A 22,379-nucleotide genomic window follows, 5' to 3' on the forward strand; every position below is an offset into this window, starting at 1 on the left:
CTGGAGGCCTTTTTGCCCCCAAGTGGCTGCAGCTGTGCAGCACACTCATTGTACTCTGAGGCCCTGGTGTTAACCCCTTGCTTGCCTGCCAGAACAAGGGGCCACTGTAGACAGGACACCCTATCTCCTCAAGGGTTCTTGTGCATTTCCATTATGCATGGTCAGTGGGAATGTAGCTTCAGATATCCAAATCTTGCAGTTATAACTCCAGGCAGCGTGTTTGTGACCTGGCTCTATTTTTGTTTTTCAGGTCCACTGAGAACAAAATGGACAGCAGCAACCTGGCTGTCATTTTTGCCCCAAATCTCTTGCAGTCAAGTGAGCCCGACAAGATATCTGTTCAAACAGACAAAAAACTCCGTTTGCAGGCTGCAGTTGTGCAGACACTAATTGATCATGCAGAAGATATAGGTATGATTATATTTGGGTGTCATGAACTGTATTTTTTTGTGAAGCTGTACCATTCCTTGTATAACACACAATAATCTTTTCCTAATTCAGGGAACATACCAAAATACATCCTGGACAAGATGCCTGCAATGCTTGGTATTGATGATCCTGTTTCTACCCCTGTACCGAAAGACTGTGATGAAAGTGAAGGTGAAACTCCTGGAGAAAGCAAGAGGAGAAGAAGGCGGAGCTTAGGAGGTGGGCACACTTTCACTGTAACTGCCTGCTTCTTATCGAGCTTTACTTTGATTTGTGGAGATATTGCAGCAAAAATACTGTAAAATGGCGTATATATGGAGTAGCAAGAAAAAAAGACAGGAATGTTTCATTTTAATATGTTGTGAATATTGGAATAATAGATTATTTAAATTTGTTAAAGAGACTCTTTGGCCTCTCTCCAGAGTGATCTCTGGTATGAATTCTAACAGTAGTATGAGAAATAGTTGGACAAATCCAAAACACCCAAATAGTTCTAAATGTTTCTGGGTTCTCCCCAAGTAATTGTTGACCAATTCGTGTTCTACTTTTAAAATGAGAATAACTTCAGATTAGTTCATCACTTATGCACATGGTCTTGGTATGATTAAAATAACATTTTAACACTTTTTATGTGGTCAGTTTAACCCATTGCATTCCAGATATCCCTCTGACCAATGCTGCTGGGTAGGGTGAGATGGGAGAGCGCATGCCGAAGATAACTTTGGATTATAGCATTGGATCCTCCAGCTGCACTTTCACAAGATTTGGCAAAGGAAGCTTTTCAAAATGGGTGGCAGGCACTTGTGTTTCTCTCCTAAAAATTTAAAAAACAAATAACTAGGATGTTGTTACCTGGGGAAAATCCACATTTATAGAGTGTCCATGAGTACATTTATGAGCCCTGTCCCCACAATGGCACTGCCCATAGCTCTGCCAACCACGCTCTGCCCAGAGACAGCATTTGCCTCTTAAGACAACTGCTTTTCCTGGGAGAGTGGGGAGGGGCACTATGGAGCATATGAGGTGGCAGCTCTCTGGCACGGTCCCATTTGGTACTGTAATTGTCCACAGTTGTTACAACATCTGCATAGAGCTTAGGTGTTCTAATGTTCCTTCTTCTATAATTTTTCATTCCCTGAAGCTTGCATAAATATATGTGCAGATGGTGGACCCTTGAACTTAAAAAGTTGTGCTTGTGCAATACACGCACACCTTGTGAGGTTTACCAAAGCTTCATCGCCACAGCTGGGATTTCATTTTGCTGAGGTAGCTGTTTTCTAAGGGTCATTCTGATCAGTCACTTATTCTGTTCATACAAATGAGATATGAATAGCAGTATTTTAACAGTTGATGTTGGGTAAAGAGAACAAAATTGGTACACTGTTAAGAAGCTGTCTTTTTGACTTCTTAAAGAATAAAAATCATGGTTTGTCTTTAGAAATGGGACACTGCCATCCTATGCATGTTTACTTGGAAGTGACTCCCATTATAGTCAGTGGGGCTTACTCTCAGGTAAGTGTGCATATGATTGCAATCAAAGTTTTCTATTTGAAGGCCTGATTACTTGGTGTCTCTTCGATTACAGATATTGTTAGTGGGGCTCTGAATAAACTTAAATCTAACAGAACACCTTCCACTACACCCCAGAAAGACAGAAGTGGTAGGTATTGTGCATTTGCATGGCACCACGTACCTTGAGCCCAAGACTTGTGTGCAAGACTGGACTGAACAGCATGTGGAAGATGCCAAGCAGGGCTGTAATACTGACTTGCTTGCAATTAACTTGCAATTGATTTGCTGCTGTATTGATAGTAATAGCCTGCATTCTTAAAGATGGAAACTGGGCTCTTTTTTTTGTTGCTGCATACTAAAGCTTGGGTGATGTAATATTCAGCTTTGTTAGCTGGTAGAGAAGCTGTCTAAGCTTGGGTGTGTGCTGCTTCAGAAACATTGCCCTTCTCTTTCTTTATATTGAAAAGAGTGCATGGGCTTAAACATATATCATCTGCAAAGAGAGATGAAAAGGTTCTGGAAATTTTGGAAACGTCGTTTTGTGAAAAAAAGACAAGGTAAGCTGTGGAAATGGAAATTTGGGAAAAATTGAAATGTTCTGTATGTGCTTAGTTGATCATACAGACAGCGCAATGCTATGCACTTCTGCTGAGAAGTCCTGAGGCATTCAGCGGGTTTGCTCCCAGGTAAGTGCACTTAACATTGAAACTAAAAGATTTAGGCAGCAATGTGAAAACAGGTTTTTTTAATGTGGTATAAATATAATTTATAAGCGGTATATAAATACTGTTAATATATAAATACTGTTAACGATAATGCAGATGCAAAAGAAATCTGTGTGTATTGTGAAGAAGCTACAGCGAAGCCAATGTCCTGTGTTCATGTAAATAGCCAAATAATGTAACACAAAAATATAGCGACTGAAAAAACTATGAACAATGTAACTCAAACTAGTTACAACAATTCTTACAGAAAGGCATTAAGAACTTAGACTTGGCTATACTCAGAAATGACAATAGCTGCTTCCAGTGAAAGGCTCCAAGACCACCTGACAATCTGCACCAGCAAGATGTCATTTCAGTACTTAACATCCTCAAGTTCTTACAAAACGTAATTGTGGATCATGGAATTTACATTCTGTAATTCCTTGGTCCTTATTTGATGTCAGAGAAGAGATTGCAAAATAGTTGAGTTGATACATTGATACACCAGGTTGTAGCAACCTCTGAATTTATTCATCTGCAAAAGTATTATGACTTGCAGCCTGTCATACTTTTGTAGGGCAGCAAAACAACTGTCTAATAATTAAAACTATTTAACTCTTCATTGAGAAAGAATGGGTTTCATGATACCTGTTTCAATTTTTCCAAAATTTCTGGTGTTTCCATTTCTACCCATAGAAAATCCATTGTTCCCTTTAAAGCTTTCTTGTCTTTTTTCCTGGGTGTACTACTTTAACTTCCAATTAATCCCTTTTGTGTTCCCATATTAATATAATTGAGTGCTGGACCTTTTCTGCTGCAGCAAATGTAAGTCTTTGTTATTTTCAACTTCATAAGTTTAGTGTTTTGTTTTAAGGCTTTTATCGCAGCTATTACTTCCTTTACAGTTTTTTCGTCGGTGACTCCAGTGCTTGTTACTCCAAGTACGAAGCGCAAATATCCAGCTGATTCTGTTCAAGGCTTCTCTAACAAGAAAAGGCGCTCTCTCAGGCATAACTTAGCTCTTGAATTGCTACCAAGTAGTGTCTTTAACATTAGTTCAACACCTGCATCAGGTAGTGTGATCATTCATTCAACTTTTCCCATTTCATTACTCTTGATTGACAATCATTCTCTTTGGCCTTGTAGCAATGTAGAACTATTGCCAGTGAAGGGAGCTGCATAAAAATATGTACATTCTTTCTATGACCTCACAATACTTACTGCTATATATTGGTGCTCACAAGGTTTTTCCTGCTTTGGCCAAATTATACTACTTTGAATGAATAGAAGACTGAGGTCCATGAATAGGGAAGAACAAGTTCTTAAAGAAATTACTTTGCAATTCACAACTGATACAATTAACCAATTCTCTATTACCCTGCAGCTCAGTTTGAAGCAAGCCCTTGTGCCTCTCTTGAGGCATCTCAGAGCTTACTGTCTACCTCTATCACTAGTGACAAGCAAAGTATAGGAAGTCGAAGAAGCAAAAGGATTGCCAGCAAGAAAGTGCAAAGGTGAGATTTGCCCAAACACAGACAGTTGCAGTAGAAAAGGGCAAAAATGCTACCAAATACTTTGTGCCATTTAATGTCACCTGGTTGCTGTACAAGGTTTTGATCTTCACAATTCTAAATGAAATATGATGTGTGACTCAAGTTCTGTGGCTTATTTCTTTGAAAGTGAGATGATCTTATGGTTCATAGATTACTCTTGGTTTTTATTGATGCATTGTCATACTCATTTTAGAAATAATTTAATGTGATCATTTAATACTGTAGTGTGTTTCATATTACTAAATTTTCTCAATATATTTTTTGTAGTATATAACTGTTTATTCTTAAGGGACTCTTATTATATGCAATGTATCTGGGTTTTGAATTGGAATATCAAGACTTCGGAACAAGGTGCACTCAGTTTATTTCTCTTTTCTTTCAGGGTTGAATCTGGGAAAATGGGTTGCTTCTCTCCGAAGATTAGTCGGAAAGAGATGGTGCGCAGGTCACTGCGATTAAAATTCCTCCTAGGAAAGAGCAACAAAGAGGTACTCTGAATGTTCCCCCCCTCCGCCATGCTCCTTATTTCACGTCATAGCAGAAATCTGTTCTGTGGTAGTTACTTTTAGTCTTCAGGCACTTTTAGCTGATTTATTTTCTAATTATTGCTATAACTGAAACTTCATGCAGGCAATATGTGGTGTGGCTTGGTGAGGGTAGAATTTGGAAACGATATAGTCGCATGACTCCGTTTTCCCCCACTTGTGTGGGGGAAAGTGTGTGTGTGTTTTATTTCTTGGGCTATGTTGGTGCATGGAGAAATCCTGGACATTTGAGCCCATTCATTCATTCATTTCAGTCATTCATCCAAGTTCCATCTCTAATGTATTTATTTAAATTTTATATTTAATTTCTTTTTCTGGCCCTCAACACCATGCCAGATATTTGATGCGGCCCTTCGGCCAAAAAGTTTAGAGACCCCTGCAGTATAGGAATGAAAAGGACAAAGCCAAGCTGACAGTTGCATTCCTAAAACAAATGTGAGGCAGTTTGTTTAATTCTTTCTTAAAGTATAAAAGTGCTATAGCATTTGTAGAGTCAGCACAAAGTATTAATGTGTGTGTGTGTGTGTGTGTGTGTGTGTGTGTGTGTGTGTGTGTGTGTGTGTGTGCGCGCGCGTGTGTGTTTCTAATTAAATCCAAAAAGAATGCTGCTGTGGAACATCCAGCTACCAACAGAACTGAAACCATTGGTCGTCGACTTGCAAGTCAAACGGACATGGAAAATGGAGTAGCTTCAGTACAGACAGTTGTGTTGTTAAGCCCACATGTTGGCAAAACTATAACCAAGAAAGGTAACTGTGGTTTATTATTGAAAATATCAAAACTTGTTAGCTATGTCTGGTTCAAAATTGAAAAAATAATCCGAATCTTAAGGAGAAGGAATGTGAGCTTGATGAATGCCCTGTGTTTTCCCTTATTTTTTGCTTATTGTTTTGGATGCTTAGCTCTTCAGAAGGTCCTGTGCAAGTCCAACAGCCTAAAAAACTGCTAGAGCATTCTTCTGCCTTTGTCCTTTGTCTGTCTGAACCTCCATTACTAGCAAGCACATATCTTTGTAGATTGGAGTCCTCCTTCCTGTCTGTAATAACTACCTCTCCTCCAGGATTGGCAGGCATCTACCACTGGGCAGCCATACCTGTCTACCTAGGTAAAGAGGTGAGATGCAGGAACCACGTAGGTTCAACTCCTCCAGTTGCTTAACTTGATGCCAGACCACAGTTTGCTCTCCAATTTGTCAACAACAATTTGCTCTCCAGCAAGTGTAGGGAGTGAGGATAGCTTGGGCACTGCAAGTACCTGAGTTTTAAGGAACAATTTCTAGCTGGAAATTCAGGGACTTAATTTGTTTTCATCTGTTTGTCCTGTGTGATGCAAGAGGGAGGCCACTGGAACTGTGTCTTTTGAGTAGCATTCCAGCTCCATCTGCTTAGGCCTTCCTTGTTACTGTAGCTATTTGATCAAAACTTTACATTGTGCTTTCCAGCCAAACTTTTCAAGCATTTTCCATCAGCCTGCTTATCCTTTTACTATCCATATTTCTTTCCCCCATTGTGTTTAATTCCTTTTATTTCAGACTTTATTAAAACTCTTGGTCTTCCATTAAAACCATTTTAACTCTTGGTCTTCCTAGAGGGTGGGGAGTGGGAGGCGGGGCTGGGACCCATCAGTTATGCTGGATCCCAACTCCTGTTCCCAAAGAGCACAGAGCAGCTTCAAGCCGCTTTACTCTCCTTGGACTTGTTACCCCAGGAGGTGGCGCAAGTCCGAGGAGACCCATTGGGGCCAGGGTGGCTTACCCATAGGTAAGGGGGGAAAGTTTCCCCTTACCTCTGGCTGAGTTGCTTATGGTCCCTATCCTGTGCTGGATACAGCGCAAGCCTCTTGGCTTGCCTGTTCCAGCACAGGATAGGATTGCACCCTTAATTTGTGACAATTCTATGTAGAGCATAAAAGTATACAAGATACATACAGTGACAATTAATGAGTACTTGTGGTGTGCATGGGGAAATTCAAATTTACCTCACTTCACACCTAAGCAGACAGAACTTTGCAGGAGGCTTTTAACTGTTTAGGCTTGAATCAATATAATGATTTTCTTCCTTAACCTGGGTTAACCTTCTGTTAAATCATTTTTGCCCAGCCCACAGGTGTACACATTTGGTCCCTATTGCATATATGCAGCGTTGGGCAGAAATGGCTTAAACAGAACAGGAAACCATAGATAACCTTTTGGAAATTGAGCGTGCATGTTTGACTTGGACTTTCAGACTCTTCCCTTTCTGGAATTCATAAGGAGAGCCCTGCGCCTCCTTTAGGTATGTCATAGGTTTCCAAGAGCACTACATTTGGTGTCAGTGCCTAGGAAACGAGTTCATCCTGCAGTATTTGAAGGCTGGACATTGTGCCTGCAGCATGATTGCCTTGCTAGTAAGTCAGGCGGTGGTCTCTTGCTTGCCTGGTCCTTCTCCCATCTACCATAACTGCCCTTTTGGCTGTTCCCATGCGGTTCTCTTTGCCTTCTGATCTCAAGACTTCTGATCTCAAGTCATTCTTGAGGCTGAATGCTTAGGTTAACTCTTGTGTCTGCCCTTGAAGCCAAAAGCTGAAGAAAGATCTGAAATGACCTGGTACCTGGGCTGATACATGGGTGCTCTCAAGGAGTGCAGAATGAGCAGCCATAGCATCCTACCTAGCAGCATGTTATGGTCCCCCCCAATGTTGGCCTACCTTAACTTTTTTGGGGGGCATGCCAATTAAGAGGTAGGGTGAGGCACTCCATGGCCTCCCCCTCCCCCAGTATTTCCGTTTAGGAGCACCAATTTCTCTTACGTGGTGCTTTTAAAAAATAAAAAAGGTAACCACAGTAAATACTGTGGTTTGGCCTTTGAATCTTGCATTGAGAACCCTTAAGGTTTATCCTAAAATGTGAAGTGGTACCACTGGACAGAGGTAGTATCAGGAAAACACTGGTGGTAAAGGTCACAGTGTACCACAGGTTCCCAAGTCTGGTTGAAATGCCAGAGTGTTGCCAGCTGCTACCCTTGCATGGTCTCTTGGAGGTGGGGCTATTTCTTTCCTGGAGGCAACCTACTGTATGTTCTCTGCAGGCAACCAGGAGGATGCCTAGTTACAGTGCTGTTATGTGACTGTGGCATTAATGTTTGTTTTAAGGTACAACATTACAATTTTCTGTTCAGATTGAAAATACTGTTTTTTTTCTTTAAAGGTTCTAAAAACATCAGCAAGTCTGAGGAGAATTTGCAAATGGCAAACTCTTCTAATGAAGCGAGCTACCGAATATCCTGGACTGGCTGCTCTGCCACAGAATCTCAGGAGACATATAACAACGGTACTCCTTTAATGGCAAAACTTGAAACTTGTTCTTCAGAACCTGCTCTTACAACCACAAAACCAGCAATCATCCCTGCTAAGTGCAGGCCTGTTGACGGAACTACTGAACAGAATAGCAATAGAGAGCAAATGTCTTTTTGTGAGGATGAAAGCAATTTGACCACAGACACATTGTTGAAAATTAAGAGAGCATTTTCTGAATCCGGAAGCAACCTTCATAATTTATTGGAAACCGAGCCTTCAAAATTGAATCTAACACGTGAAACAGCGTGCATTTCAGGACTCAGTCTAGAGCGGCAGCTCTCTGCAGCTCCAGCCCAGAAAATGACAATGGTAGAGCAGAAGACTGTGCTTACTAGCTCTGCTAATAAAGCTCATGTCATTGACAAACATCTGTCAAATACAGATCAAGTCAATTCGATGGAAGGATCCCTCTTCCCAATTACTACTGACACAAATAGTTTGATCCTTGAGTTAAATGAAAGTGATGGGCTAGTATTAGAAAGCCAGCTGCCTGGGATGCCCTGTCCGGGTATCCGAATATCCACGGAGACACTGGAATTGAATCGGCAATCCACCCCCCCAAAAATTATCGAAAATAAAAAATTGAGAAAGTGTAATTTGGGGAGAGAGACTAAAGAAATTCTTGAAACAAGACAGTTTCTCTCTAAATTGCAAAAAGATGAAGATGGAAGCAGCAACCAGTACCTACACATGGAAACTCATGAAAAATCCTCACCTCCAGGAAAGGTTGCCGATCACATACATTGGTTCAACGCACTTTCATTAAACGATCAGTGTTCTGCAGCCAAAACCAAACCACCTCCCAAGTTTCAGCGTACCCCCGTCCGCCAGTCTGTCAGGAGGATGAATTCTCTCTTGGAGGCTAACAAGCAGTCCGCTGCTTGTAAACTAATAAAACCAGGTGATAGCTGTTTATCACTTGAGAAATCATTGAGTTATGAAACTGCACTGTCTTGTGCAGAAGGTGTCTCCAGTACAGCTACAACTTCACATGACCAGCTCGCTCAGTCTTCCATTTCCTACCCACAATTGCCACATCCACTGGAGCAAGCTGGAAGGCCTGGTACAACTTGCAAAGTGAGATCAATTACTACTAACCAATCTAAGTCTGTTCTTGAGGACCGAACTAATCATGATATGTCAAAAACTCTGGTAAAATTGAACACAAGCCTAAGCAGTTCAGTTGCCACCCCTGATAGATGTGCTGTCAGGAAGCTGTTGGTAGAGAAAAAGACTCGGTACAGAGGCTCTCCAAAGAATCCAATAGCCACAGCAAAACTATTTCCAGCCATTAAACCTGTTGACTTTTAGGTGTAACAGACCTGTCCTAGCCAGGTTTACTCAGACCTGCTATGGATTTCAATTATCTTGCATCCAGGTATGCATGTTAAGGCTTGCAGTCAAAGCCTGTTGACTTGTCTAAAACTACTTCAGTCTGTTACTTTAAAAAAAAAAAAAAGAGTAAAATTTTATTTCTTTTTTAAGTGGGTCTTTTTTAATTTAGTGGAAATTGTAAAATGACTGAAACTTGAACAAGTACATTCTTGTGGGTAACTTCTCTTGTGGCTTCTAAGCAGTATTTGTTTTTATATTTTACTGGATTTTATCAGGGACAGTTTACTAATTCCATGGGCTGTTAACGAAAATTTAAGAAATCAGTTTCTAGGTGATCTTGTAGAGAACTAAAGGTTAATTGTATGTGTGTGGGGGGGGGGGAGTGAAGCCCTTTATAGCACAGTTAAGGCACTGCTTATTCTAGGAGGTCTTGATGCACAGGCTTGAATTTTGCAACACTGAAGTATCTATGTGAGGCTTATGCCCAGCTTTGGTGCTGTAATTAACAAAGGGCGACCTGATAAAATGTTAGGCAGAAGTAACCATTTTTCTAGGTTGGAGACTATATTGTATGCAGAATTACATACAGAGGCTTGTAGGAGGATACATGGTAGATTGTAGATACATGGTAAACTGTCCCATTTCTGGTGGATGTACATGATTTTCTTATGTAGTCATGTATCTGTTTTTGACCAAAAGAGCTTGCAGGTCTTTTCTTAAGTAATGTGATATAGCAAATTACATGATTTAAAAAGAATAAAATATGCTGATTATGTCATTAAAATAAAACATACTGTATAAAGCCATACTGTTCATTTGCACAAACAGATATTTAAATTGGTCCGCTTTAGTACTGAAACTATTTCTGTTGTAATCGTTATTTAAACTTGAAATTGATTTTTGTTTTCTCAGTGTACTTTAATTTGTGATAGTGCAGAACCATGATGTCTCTTTGAAATAAAAGCAATTTTTAATTTATTTCTGTAACTGTGTTTGTGGAGCAGGTGACCTACTCTAAGTTTACTGATTTTACATCTGAGAGAGAAAAATGCAGACAGCTATATTCCTTCAGATGAAAATCCATTCCTTTACTAGGGTATTTGACTAATGCATAAAATACCATTTACTTTCAAGAAGCTAAGTGAAACTTTCTAGGAAGGAAGATCTACAAAGCAGCTGCTACTACCAAGAAAGCCCTGGCCTAAGCTTTAATGGATCAAATCAAGACAACATAGCAGAGAAGCATTTGGTAATTGCAAGAACCAGGGAGGAGCATATAAGAGGAGGAGGTTCCTTTAGGTATTCAGAGTCAAACCTTGTTTAGTTTTAAACATATTTAACATTTTGAATTTGAGCTTAGAAGCAGGTAGGAAGCCAGTACAGATTAGCCAAGAGCACTAGGCTCTCTAAACCCCAATAGGAACAAGCTGTAGAATTCTGACCAGTGCATTATAGAAATCCATAGAAGACTGCAGTCTACACATGGCAAGCATTATGAACATGTTATAAGTGGAGGTGTTTAACCAAAGCACATAACACAAAACACTGCATTTTGATGTTTAAGATATTTTTCAGAAATTAGAATTTCTGAAAATTTCCAAAAAATACATTTTTAAAATGTTTAAAACTAATAAAAATGAGAACTTTGAATAAAAACACACTGCTTTCCACCTTTTTCATTTTTTCAAATCACAAAATCTGCAGAAAAAAATAAAACCATTTTTAAACACCCCAGTACACAACTAAGGGTGCAATCCTAACCCCTTATGTTAGTACTTTCCAGCACTGGCATAGCTGTGCCAATGGGACACGTACTGTATCCTGCAGTTGGATGTCACTCATGGAGGCCTCCTCAAAGAAAGGAAATATTTGTTCCCTTACCTCAGAGCTGAATTGCCCTTATGTCAGTGCTGGAAAGCACTGACATAAGGGGTTAGAATTGCACCCTAAGTGGGCATATTTTTGAATTTGTGCTAAGAAAAGAAGCTGTGATTAAGGACTCTTAACAAAAGCTGCCAGAATCCTTTGAGAAAAAAACTTAATAGGTCCAGAGGAGCAAATGAGGTGTTTGAAAACTTGTGATCCCTTTTGAAAATGCAAGAGATTGTATGTTAAAGTGAGAGGTACATTCTACCAGGCAGAGATGTGGGAAAAGAATAAAAACTTGGGAGAAAGGTGGCAGGGAGTGGGGGAAACCCACTTTGTAAACCCTTACCCAAGACAGAGCTTTACATTGGTTCCAGTCCAAAGGTATATTCTGAGGCAATCCTCTATGCCTGCTTGTCTTTCTGATGTATCCACTACAGCTGATAAATGAACTTGCTAGGGATCAGCATATTGTTGAATCAAGAGAAAAAAGAACAGCTGATTTCACTGGTGGGAGAAGCTAACAGAGGGTGTCTGGAAAGACTACTGACCTGCACCCCACAAGATTGGCCATTCTACTTCATCTTCAGGAGCAAATGGTGGCTAGGAGGAAGAGAGAAGTCCACAGCCAACTTTTTCATTCCTGACCTGTAGTAGATTTTGACCCTTAAACTCCTTTCTGGTGAACTGTAGTACACTCACAAATTGCACACCATCTTGCCCTGAATTCAGTACGTGACTCCTGGAAAGTTTATGCAACTATCATGCATAAGAGGTCAGGGGGGAGTTACACCCATCTTATTTTAATGTGAAATATTTTTCTGTTGTAGTTTTAAGAAGATTTGATAACTGCCTTGAGTGGATGGGTCTGTCTTATTATTTATAGATCTAAATGCTCTTATTGGTGTACTTCCTTTGTAAACCCTTATGCAAAATAGAACTTTACATAGACTCAAGTCCAGAGGTACAGTCTGAAACCTAGGATGATGGATGATCATGGAGGTGATCCACTACTCAGAGAAATAAATGTGAAATTTTAAAAGATTGTGTGCCGCTTATTTTGCTGCCAGTTTAGTGTCTGTATGGCATCAATGGGTCTTGCTTTTAAACTGTTGGAGGTGGTTGGTGGAAATATTCTGAACAAATTTTCTAGCATTGATATAGCACCACCCATGTGCCTGGTGTTTTGGAAATGAAAATACAGGTCACTGCCCTAAAGAGCCTGCAATCTAGATAGTGACGTAAGGCAGGGAGGAGATGGAAGCAGGGTGAACAGGGACAATAGATCAACTTATAAGTAAGGAAGGGGCACCAAGCCATGATGCCAAAGGCTGAAAGAGGGCTGTGTTTAAAGAAGTGAGTGAGGAAGCAGCAGGTAGATGGGGTGGGAGGCAGTTCTAAGCTGAAGGGGCATAGGTGAGGATGATTGGGGAGATGGATGGGGATGAGTGGTATCCCAATCTCTGCACTCAGCTATCCACCACTAGGTGACATTCATGCTAGTCACTATATTTAGTCCAGGGATTCTTAATTGAGGGTATCCACGTACCCTTTGGGGGTATGTATGGGACTCTATCTCTGAACTATTAAAAGAAATGTTAGTTTATTTATTACCCATTTTTATACTGACCTTCCTCCAAGGAGCTCAGGAAAGTGTACATTATTATTATTAACAGTATTTATATACCGCTTTTCAACTAAAAGTTCACAAAGCGGTTTACAGAGAAAAATCATTCCTCCCCTCCATTTGTCTTCACAACAACCCTGTGAGATAGGTCAGGCTGAGAGAGAGAGAGAGAGAGAGAGTGACTGGCAAAAGGTCACTCAGAAAGCTTCATGGCTGAGCAGAGATTTAAACCTGGAGTTTCCAACACCACAGCCTTCTTCTTCATTAGTGTTTGTCCTGTGTGGTGGTGGGGTCTGCTATAGTTTCCAACTAATTTCCAACCCCACAACCACCACTAGAAATACAGATTGAGGGGTTCTGTTCCTAGCGATCTATATGTAAGGTAAACTCAAGCTAATAGGTCAGTGGTTCCCAAAACTTCTAGCACCAGGACTCACATTTTAAAACGGCACTCTATCCGGACCACCTAAGTTTACCAGACTTTTAAGAAAGGATCTATAGAAAGAAACTTTTTTTTATTTATAAGTAATAATAACCAGAAAAAAAACACTCAAACATTTATCTCCCTATACATATCTTTGCAAACAGCAGGAACTCACCTCCTTGCAGGGTAATTAGCAGCTATCTTGTAAACTGCAGGAGCTGAGCTGTTTGCAGTGTAATTAGCAGCTACTGAATCTGATTTCTGAATAGCTTCCAAGCTCGAGGCAATTAGTTATCTGATCTTTCCATCAACCTTTGGTGACCCACCAAAAATCAGGTTGCGACCCACCAGTGGGTCCCAACTCACAGTTTGGGAACCATTGTATAGGTAATAGTGATTTTGTCAATCTGGCAAAGGGGGTGGAGTGTGGGGACATTTTCTTCTCACACAACACCAGAACCAGGGCATATCCACTAAAATTGAGTGTCTGGAGAGTTAGGACAGACAAAAGAAAATATATTTCTTTGTCCAGTGTGTAATTAATCTGTGGAACACCTTGCCATAGGATGTGGTAATGGCATCTGGCCTGGATGCCTTTAAGGCTACAATGTTTAGGGGCCAAATCCTATTCAACTTTCCAGCCCTGGTGCAGTCGTGTCAATGGGGTGTGTGCTGTAGTTGTGTCAGTGGGGATGGTAGTTATGGAGGCCTCCACAAGGTAAGGGAACATTTGTTTCCTTGCCTTGGGGCTGCACTGCAGCTACACTGCCGCTGGAAAGTTGAATAGGATTGGACCCTGGGGCTCTTCATTCTGGAAAAAAAGGTGCCCAAGGGGGGACATGATTGTGACATACAAAATTATGCTGAGGATGGACAGAGTGGATAGAGAGATGCTCTTTTCCCTCTCACACAACATCAGAACCAGGAGAAATTCATTAAAATTGAGTGTTGGGAGACTTAGGACAGACAAATATTCTTTACCCAATATGTAATTCTTCTGTGGAACTCCTTGCCACAGGATGTGGGGTGATGGTGTCTGGCCTGGGTGCCTTTTAAAGGGGGTTGGACAGATTTCTGGAGGAACAGTCCACCACAGGATAGAAGCCATGATTGGTAGGTTGTATGTTTTAGAAGGAGACTACCTCAGAAGGCTAGGTGCAAGGGAGGGCATGTGTGCTCCCTGACCCTGAGGCATCTGGTGGTCCACTGAGAAATGCAGGAGGGTGGCCTGGATGGGTCTTTGGCATTATCCAACGGGGCTTTTCTTATGTTCTTATAACATGCATGCCAGAAGCAAGGGAGGGCACCAGGTTGCAGGCCTTTTGTGGTCTTGTGTGCTCCCGGAGGCAACTGGTGAGATGCAGCAAGCTGGACTGGATGGGCCCCCTTTGGCCTGATCCAGCAGTAGGGCTCTTCTTAGGGAGTTGCGTGGATTGGCAAAATCCAGCTCTGGCCACAGTGGCGTAGCTAGAGGGGGCAAAGCACTAAGTTGGACTCCAAATGGGGCTCCTTGCATGCCATGGTGAGGCTCCCTGCAAGCCTTCGAGCCCAAGCCTATGCCTATCCACTCAGGAGTAAGTCCGATTGCAGTCAATGGAGCTTACTCCCAGGAAAGCGTGGCTAGGCTTGCTGCCTTAGTGCTGTACCCCCCATCTGGCTACGCCACTGTGCAGGTGCAGCCAGCCTGGCCTCTGCGACCGGCCTCCCTGCGCGCGCGCCGACCCCGGCCGCTGATGCACCTGCTGCCGCTGGGGGCCAAGAGCGCTCCCCTCTCGCCCCCCCCGCCGCGCGTGACTCAGCGCGCCGTGCACGCGCCCCGCCGAGCAGAGCGACGCTGGCGGCCCCTGTGCGCGCGCCGAGCCACCTGGAGAGCGCGCAGCCCCGGTGAGCGCCCTGCGCGGCGGCTCTGGGGAGGGGGGTCTGTTTGGGCAGGCTGGAGGGGGACGGGGCAGCTGCAGCAGAGGGAGAGGGGCGGTGGTGGCGGGGAGACACCCTGTGCGCCCCCCCCCTTGCTGGCCTCGCGCTCCAAGGCAGGGAGGGAGCCGAGGGATGCTCTGGCTGCGTCATGGAGGTGACGTGGGAGAGAGGAGCTCTCCAAGCCAAAGCCAGCAGGCCCGGGCACCCCCACCCCTCAGCTCTGTGGCGGGCAGGGGCTGATGGAGAGCTCGCTTTGTTTGCTTGCAGGGCAGGAGAAGCCACTGGCAGAAGAGGAGCTCGCCTCCCAAGCCTTGACCTGGAGAAGGGGTAGGTACCCTGGGGCAGGGGAAAAACAGTGCGGGGGGGGGAGAAAGTGGGTAGGGGGATGTTCTTCTCCCTCACACACTACACCAGGACCAGGGCGCGTCCACGACGTTGAGAGTTAGGATAGGCACCAGAAAATATTTCTTTACCCAGCATGTCGTTAGTCGGTGGGACTCCTTGCCACAGGATGTGGTGATGGATAGAGGGATGTTCTTCCCGCTCACACACAACACCAGAACCAGGGGACAGCCACCATGTTGAGAGTTAGGACAGACACCAGAAAATATTTCTTTACCCAGCATGTCGTTAGTCTGTGGGACTCCATGCCACAGGATGTGGTGATGGGGATGATGATTAACAGCATTTATATGCCACTTTTCAACAGAAAGTTCACAAAGCGGTTTAGAGAAAATCAAACAAAAACTAATGGCTCCCTGTCCCAAAAGGGCTCACAATCTAAAAAGATGCAGAAGAGCATCAGCAGACAGCCCCCAGAAAAGACAGTGCTGTGGTGAAGAGGGCCAGTTGCTCTCCCCCCCCGCTAAAAAAAAGAAGAGCACCCACTTAAAAAGTGCCTCTTACCCAGTTAGCAGGGGTTCCTGGAGGTGACTGATAGATAGAGGGATGTTGTTTTCCTTCCCATGAAATATCAGACCCCGGGGGCGTGCACTTACTTTGAGTATCAGAAGGGTTAGGATAGACACAAGAAAATATTTCTTTATGCAGCGCGTCAGTAGTCTGTGGGACTCCTTGCCACAGGATGTGGTGATGCATACAGTGGATAGAGAGGTGTTCTTCTCATGCCCACATAGCGCCTGAACCAGGGGGCATCCATTAACACTGAGCATCGGGAAAGTTTGGCCAAAGAAAAGAAATTTTTTTTACCCAGTGTGTCATTAGTCTGTGGGACTTTTTGCCACAGGATGCGGTGATGGTGATGGATAGAGGGATGTTCTTCTCCCTGTCACACAACTCCAGAACCAGGGGACATCCACTAACATTGAGTGTTGGGAGTGTAAGGACAGACAAAAGAAAATATCTCTTTACCCAGCCTGTAAAGAATCTGCAGAACTCCTTGCCACAGGATGTGGTGATGGCATCTGGCCTGGATTCCTTTAGAAGGGATTTGGACAAATTTATAGAGGAGAAGTCCATCACAGGTTTAGAGATGTAAAATTTCTGGAAATTTTGAATTTTTCAGAAAAAAATGGAAATTTTTGGAAAAATTGAAAAAATGCTACTTTAGCACTTTTTTTCTTTCTTTTCCAGATTGAAAGTCATTCTGTTACTTTAGGAACATAAAATATGACTATGGACAATTTGACTTGGCATAAAATTATCACAACTAGCATATTAAAAATACAGTGTCTCCAAACAATTATTATAAACAGAATTTACTTTTTAAATAATATTTATATGTAATTGTAACAAATGGAGCAACAATCTCCTGAACTGTTTACTAGTTTATGTGGAACAGACAAGAAAACCTCCACAAAACAATTCTTAAAAATCCAGAAGTAACAATTATTCATATTTCCTCTCCACAGTATTAAATAAAAATAAAAAAAACACCCATTCTCATAAAAAGAATTGAAGAGGGGGGGAAGTGTATAGAAGGGAGTGGGACTATGTTTCCTTGAATGGGCATGAAATTTAATCAGAATCATTTTCTGAGCTGTAATTATCAGCATCAGTTTCAGAGCACAATGCTGTGGTCGGTGGCACTGAGCCCTGCCGCCGACCACAGTTGCAAACGTGCTGTAAGGCACGTTTGCGGGGCTCACCCCCAGGCTCCCACTGGTGCTAGGCTAGCGCCGGGCAGTCGCCCAGGTTCCATGGCTCAGCGGTCTCCCGGACCGCAGAGCAGCAGAACGGGAGGTGGGAGCATGGCCGGGGGCGTGGAGGAGGCGTTCCAGGGAGGGGGGAGGCCGGCGGGGGCGGTGAGGAGGCGTGCCGGGGGGGCTGGCGGGAGGAGGATCCGCAGAGCTGAGCTCCGCAGGATCCAGAGTGCTCGTGGAGGGCTGCGTGCCCTTCACGAGTGCCTTTTCCATTGCGGGGCTGCTTACCTTACTCAGGGGAAGGGGACGAATGTCCCCTTCTCCTGAGGAGCCTCCCACGGTAGTGCGGGAGGTGCAGGATTCGGCGGCAGCCGTTTTCGGTACTGCCAAGCCTGGGAGCTCAGGACTGGGCTGACAGTCTTTGCTTCTGCAGCTACTCTGTTGTGTCTGTCATTATCACAGTTATTATGGACTTCTAAAAACTGAAGGTTTGCCTGGATTGAAACAAGCTTCTCTACCCTTTCACATGTCAGTTTATTTCTTGATTTAGTGTGAGTGTTTCCAAACATAGACCAGATTCTTTCACATGCTGCAGAAGATGGAGGAATCTGAAGAAGGCAAGAAGCAAGAGGACTCAGAGGCTGTGTTGTACAAAGACCTTGCCACCATGTTGCAGGAGGAATATGTTTGGCAGAATCCCAGATTGCATTCCTAGACCAAGTCCCTGAAGATGTTCTATATTCTGTAACATTTGAAAGTACCTTCCCAATATCAAGTCCTAAATGTGATGCTTGTTTTGTAATCCAGTCAAATGCAGTAACAGTGCTATTATCACTTATATTTCCTCCTTTGAATCTTGGGTCCAGCAGATTTGCAGCAGAATGAATTGGATGGCAACAAAATTCTTCCCTTTTTAAGATAAAATCTTTCACTTTACTTTCTTCTATAGTTGTAAGTGGAGATATACTGAGATTTTCAAAACAGTTGTTTTTATCTTGGTCATTAAACAAGAAATTTCTGACATAAGTGCACTATCTCAGATGCAGTGATTGCTGCAGCAGTTGGCTTTAGATTCTTCAGGGAATTTTGCAGGTGAACCCAGAAGACCTCCTGATCAAGAACAGTGTTTCTCACACTCCTGGGTACTTTAATATCTTCAACTATTACTGTTTCTTGAAGAGCTTCTTTGTTTTTTAGTAAACTTTCAAAGGAGATCACCACTCCAGCCCACTGAATTTTACTACAGTGCTTCAGTGTCACTTTTATTCTCTGCATTTTTTTCTACTTGCTTCTTCTTGAAAACTGCAGCTACAATATGAGTACCTTTTACATGTTTTATGACTTTTTGCTTGTCTATAGATCATTTGAAGGGTGTCCAGTTTCATATTAAGAAGTGAGCTGAGCCCATGAGGTGCACATCCTGTTGCAGGAATATGTGGATACTTCTCCATTATGATCTCCCATGCTGCTTTCATATTGCTGGCATTGTCAGTCAGCAAAGCAAATACTTTACCACTCCCAATTTTCTGTAGGACTTCACGTTTTACAGCTGATATACTCTGCAGTATGTCTGTTCTCTCCTATTTCAATGCTTTTGTAAAAAACTGGTTGAGGTGTTATAACAAAATTTATAATTCCTTCTCTCATATTTATCCGTCTGTAAGTAGTGCAAGACACAGTACTTCATTAATTTTTCCTTGCATAGATTCCATTACACATTCCTATGCCGACTCCAAAAGAGGCTTGCTCAAATAATGTCTGCTGGGCAAATGGCATGATGATCTTAGTAATTTCAAAGCTTCCTGCCAGTATGTATTTTCAGTTGTTGAAAATGGTGTTCCAGAAGAATTTATTGCTCTTGCAAGAGCTTCATCAATTTTTTCCTGAACTTCAGGTATCATCTTGTCTACAAATGAAGTTATTGAATAATTTTTGGATGCAGCTGTCTTCAGTATCTGTTTAATTGAAGATGCTACTGATGGGACAACACTTTGTGTTGCTGCTGATGTTACAGATGGAGTAGAAAGAGGACTTCTAGAACGAAAACGCTGAGGAAAATCTATGTGCATTTTCATCATTCTGGTTCTCTTCGCTTAGATCCATGAAGGATTTTTTAATATCTACAGGACACTTGTTACATACAATAATGTGTTTTGTCATCCTGGTAGCATTTGGAAATGCATATTTCATCTGACAATATTTGCAAATCACATTTTTCTTCTCAGAAGAACTTGTAATGTGAAAATGCCTCCATATGTTAGATGTTGGTCTCACCAATTTCCTGAGGGGAGTAGGAAATAAAAACAATTTAATGGCTAGTTTGCAAGAAAACACTAATCTATGGTTGTGGGTAGGGGAAGTAAAGAACTAGATTAGTAGTAATTAAACCATTAGTTACACAAAGGTTATAAAGATAAACTAATGTAGCTAAATGATTCAGTTTTCTGGAATCAGCTAAACGTAAACTCTTACCTTTTTAAATTAAGTATATACTTTCAGGTCCTTTTTATTGCTCTGTATTTTCTTCCAATGCTTTGAGGCCTAATGAAGAGGACAGAACAGAACCAAACATACCCACCCACATGCAAAAACAGAACTGAAACCTTTTTCTTTTCTTGTGAAGATAGCAGCACCTCCAAAAGAAAGAAACGCATCTTGTTCTTGCATTGGAGAGTTCAGTCTGTGACCTAGGACTTGCTTGTCCTCAGTGCACAGAAATTAGAATAATCTGATACCATACATATTTTTTTAGAAATGATTTGGAAAATATTTGAACAGCTTGTCTTAAAATATTTTATTCATCATGTTAAAATAAAACATTCCATCATCAATTTTTTCTTTTTTTCAATTTTTCCAATTTTTCGGGGAAAATTTTTCCGTTTTTTTCCAGGCCTTTATATCTCTACACAGGTTACAAGCCATGGTGGGTATGTGAAAACTCCTGATTTTAGAGGTAGGCTAGCTCAGAAGGCCAGATGTGAGGGAGGGCACCGGGACGCAGGTCTCCTTTTGCCTTGTGTTCTCCCTGAGGCATCTGATGGGCCACTGTGAGATGCAGGAAGCTGGACTAGGTGGGCTTTTTGCCTGCTCCAGCTGGGCTTTTCTTATGTCCTTATCATCCAGGGACATCACCAACCTTTTAATTCTGCAGACGCCAGGTGTATACTAAGCCCAGTCTTCTCGGCTTGCAGCTGTAAGAAAATGGACATCTGGGCTAGAATTTGGTGCCTGCTGGTTTGATACCAGTTGCGTTGCTAGGGGTGTATGGACTGCACTGGGTGATATGCATGGGATGTGGGTGACACTACTGCTGGCCAAAATTTTTAAAATCTTTGTATTTTCAAATAATACCATTACGTTATATGTCATTTGATATGTGATTTCATGCCGGTCACAGACAGTGAAACAAATTGCATTGAAATATCTTTATTCTATCAAAAGTTATATCCAAAAAACCAGCAGGGACAGGTGATGGGGCATAATCTCACCCACTGCCCGGGGCATTGCTCTGCCACTGCATGGAAGGAGGTCCATGATGGGGGGGGGGTGTGATGCACTGGCCTCCCATATTGGGTAACACAAACCTTAGTATAATGTATAATGATGTTTGGGTCCACCACTGTTTTGGACCACATTCCATCGACTTGCACTGAGTTGACTCAGAGTGAAAAATGTGTCGCATTGGGCTGGAAGAATTGTTCAAAAGAATGTGGAAATATGAATGTTGTTTTTGGAGGAATGGCAGTGGGTGGCTGTTGGGTTTTGGAAGCTGAAATTTTGGAGGCTCCTGACTGGGAATAACTAGAACCTGATTCATTTGGGATAAACGGAGAGAGAGAAAAATGTGCACACTTGTCTTATGCTCAGAGTGTGAGACGTCAGTGGTTTCTGAATGAAATACACTGCGTATCTTAAAAATGCAATTGTTTTGTTCTCCAGGCAAGGCTGACTCTCAGTCGTGACCACTTTGCCCTTTCCAAATCGATTCCATGACTACAGAGTGCAGAACATCATTATACAATTTCATTCTGACGCAATTGAAAGCTCGTGGATGTCAAAATTTGAAATCATGGTAGAGGAAACCTGTGCAGTTTAATGGAATACAATGCAGAATAAAGGTTCTGGGCCCAGTGTTGCCCATGACATTTTGATTCCTGAAGCAGAGCATTAAATGGCACTGCTATTTTTTCCCTTTTGAATTTTTTTTTCTGTTCAATCACTCCCCCAGTACTGTCATTCCTTTCAAATTTCACTTCCTGCCGTCCTTCCCTTCCTTCCTTCCTTCCTTCCTTCCTTATTAGGAAAGAAAGAGAAGTGCCTTTTTACCTTCCGCCCACCTATTGGAGGAATGCTGGGTGGGTTGCCACGCTGCCCCTGAGAACCGAACCACTTTCTTCCACCTGAAGTAGCACACTTCACCTTCTTCGTGATAGGGCTGGTCCTGTCTGGAGTTGAATTCCAGGCCAGGTTTTGGGAGAACTCTGCTCCCCAAGCTGTAGTCTGTGCTCAGTATGCAGAAGGCCAGGTTTGTCCCTGGCATTTCCAGGTAAGACCAGAGCACTGGTTCCCAACCTGTGAACCACAGGTGGTCTGCAAGATCATGAGAAGTGGTCTGTGAGGTCTCAGGAATAAAATCACCTTTGATCACTTCCAGTGTCTTGCTGAGCAAGCACTCCCTCATGGACCACCTGAGAGGGCAGAGAACGAACTCTCCACAGCCAGCACTGAAGTGCTGGATGCAGGTGGTCCATTCTCTTCCCTCTCTGGTGGTCCGTGAGGGAGGGCTCACTTGGGAGATGCTTCCCCATGGGCTGCCCACAGCTGGCATTAGAGAACAGAACCCCCACAGCTGGCATTGCATGTGGTCCACAACAATTCCAATTTTTGCCTCAGTGGTCCGCAGGCTCCTAAAGCTTGAGAACCACTGACTCAGAGGAACTCCATTCGAATACCTTGGAGAGCCATTTCATCAATGTAGCCACTACTGAGCCTGGGGACTAATAGGTTGACTCTGTCTAAATCAGCTTCATAT

General features: G+C 42.6%; 1 protein-coding gene across 1 annotated transcript; it reads left to right on the forward strand.

Annotated features, from left to right (window-relative positions):
• The first annotated feature begins 251 nt into the window (after positions 1-251).
• ARHGAP11A (Rho GTPase activating protein 11A) lies at positions 252-9,721 on the forward strand. The gene is made up of 8 exons (XM_066626718.1): positions 252-411; positions 502-648; positions 2,015-2,089; positions 3,551-3,718; positions 4,030-4,159; positions 4,581-4,686; positions 5,345-5,492; positions 7,928-9,721. Exons 1-8 carry the CDS (start codon positions 267-269, stop codon positions 9,385-9,387), a joined length of 2,379 nt encoding a protein of 792 aa, XP_066482815.1. The 5' UTR covers positions 252-266; the 3' UTR covers positions 9,388-9,721.
• Positions 9,722-22,379: the final 12,658 nt, after the last annotated feature.

Source organism: Tiliqua scincoides, chromosome 1 (assembly GCF_035046505.1).
Source record: "Tiliqua scincoides isolate rTilSci1 chromosome 1, rTilSci1.hap2, whole genome shotgun sequence".
Lineage (NCBI taxonomy): Eukaryota > Metazoa > Chordata > Lepidosauria > Squamata > Scincidae > Tiliqua > Tiliqua scincoides.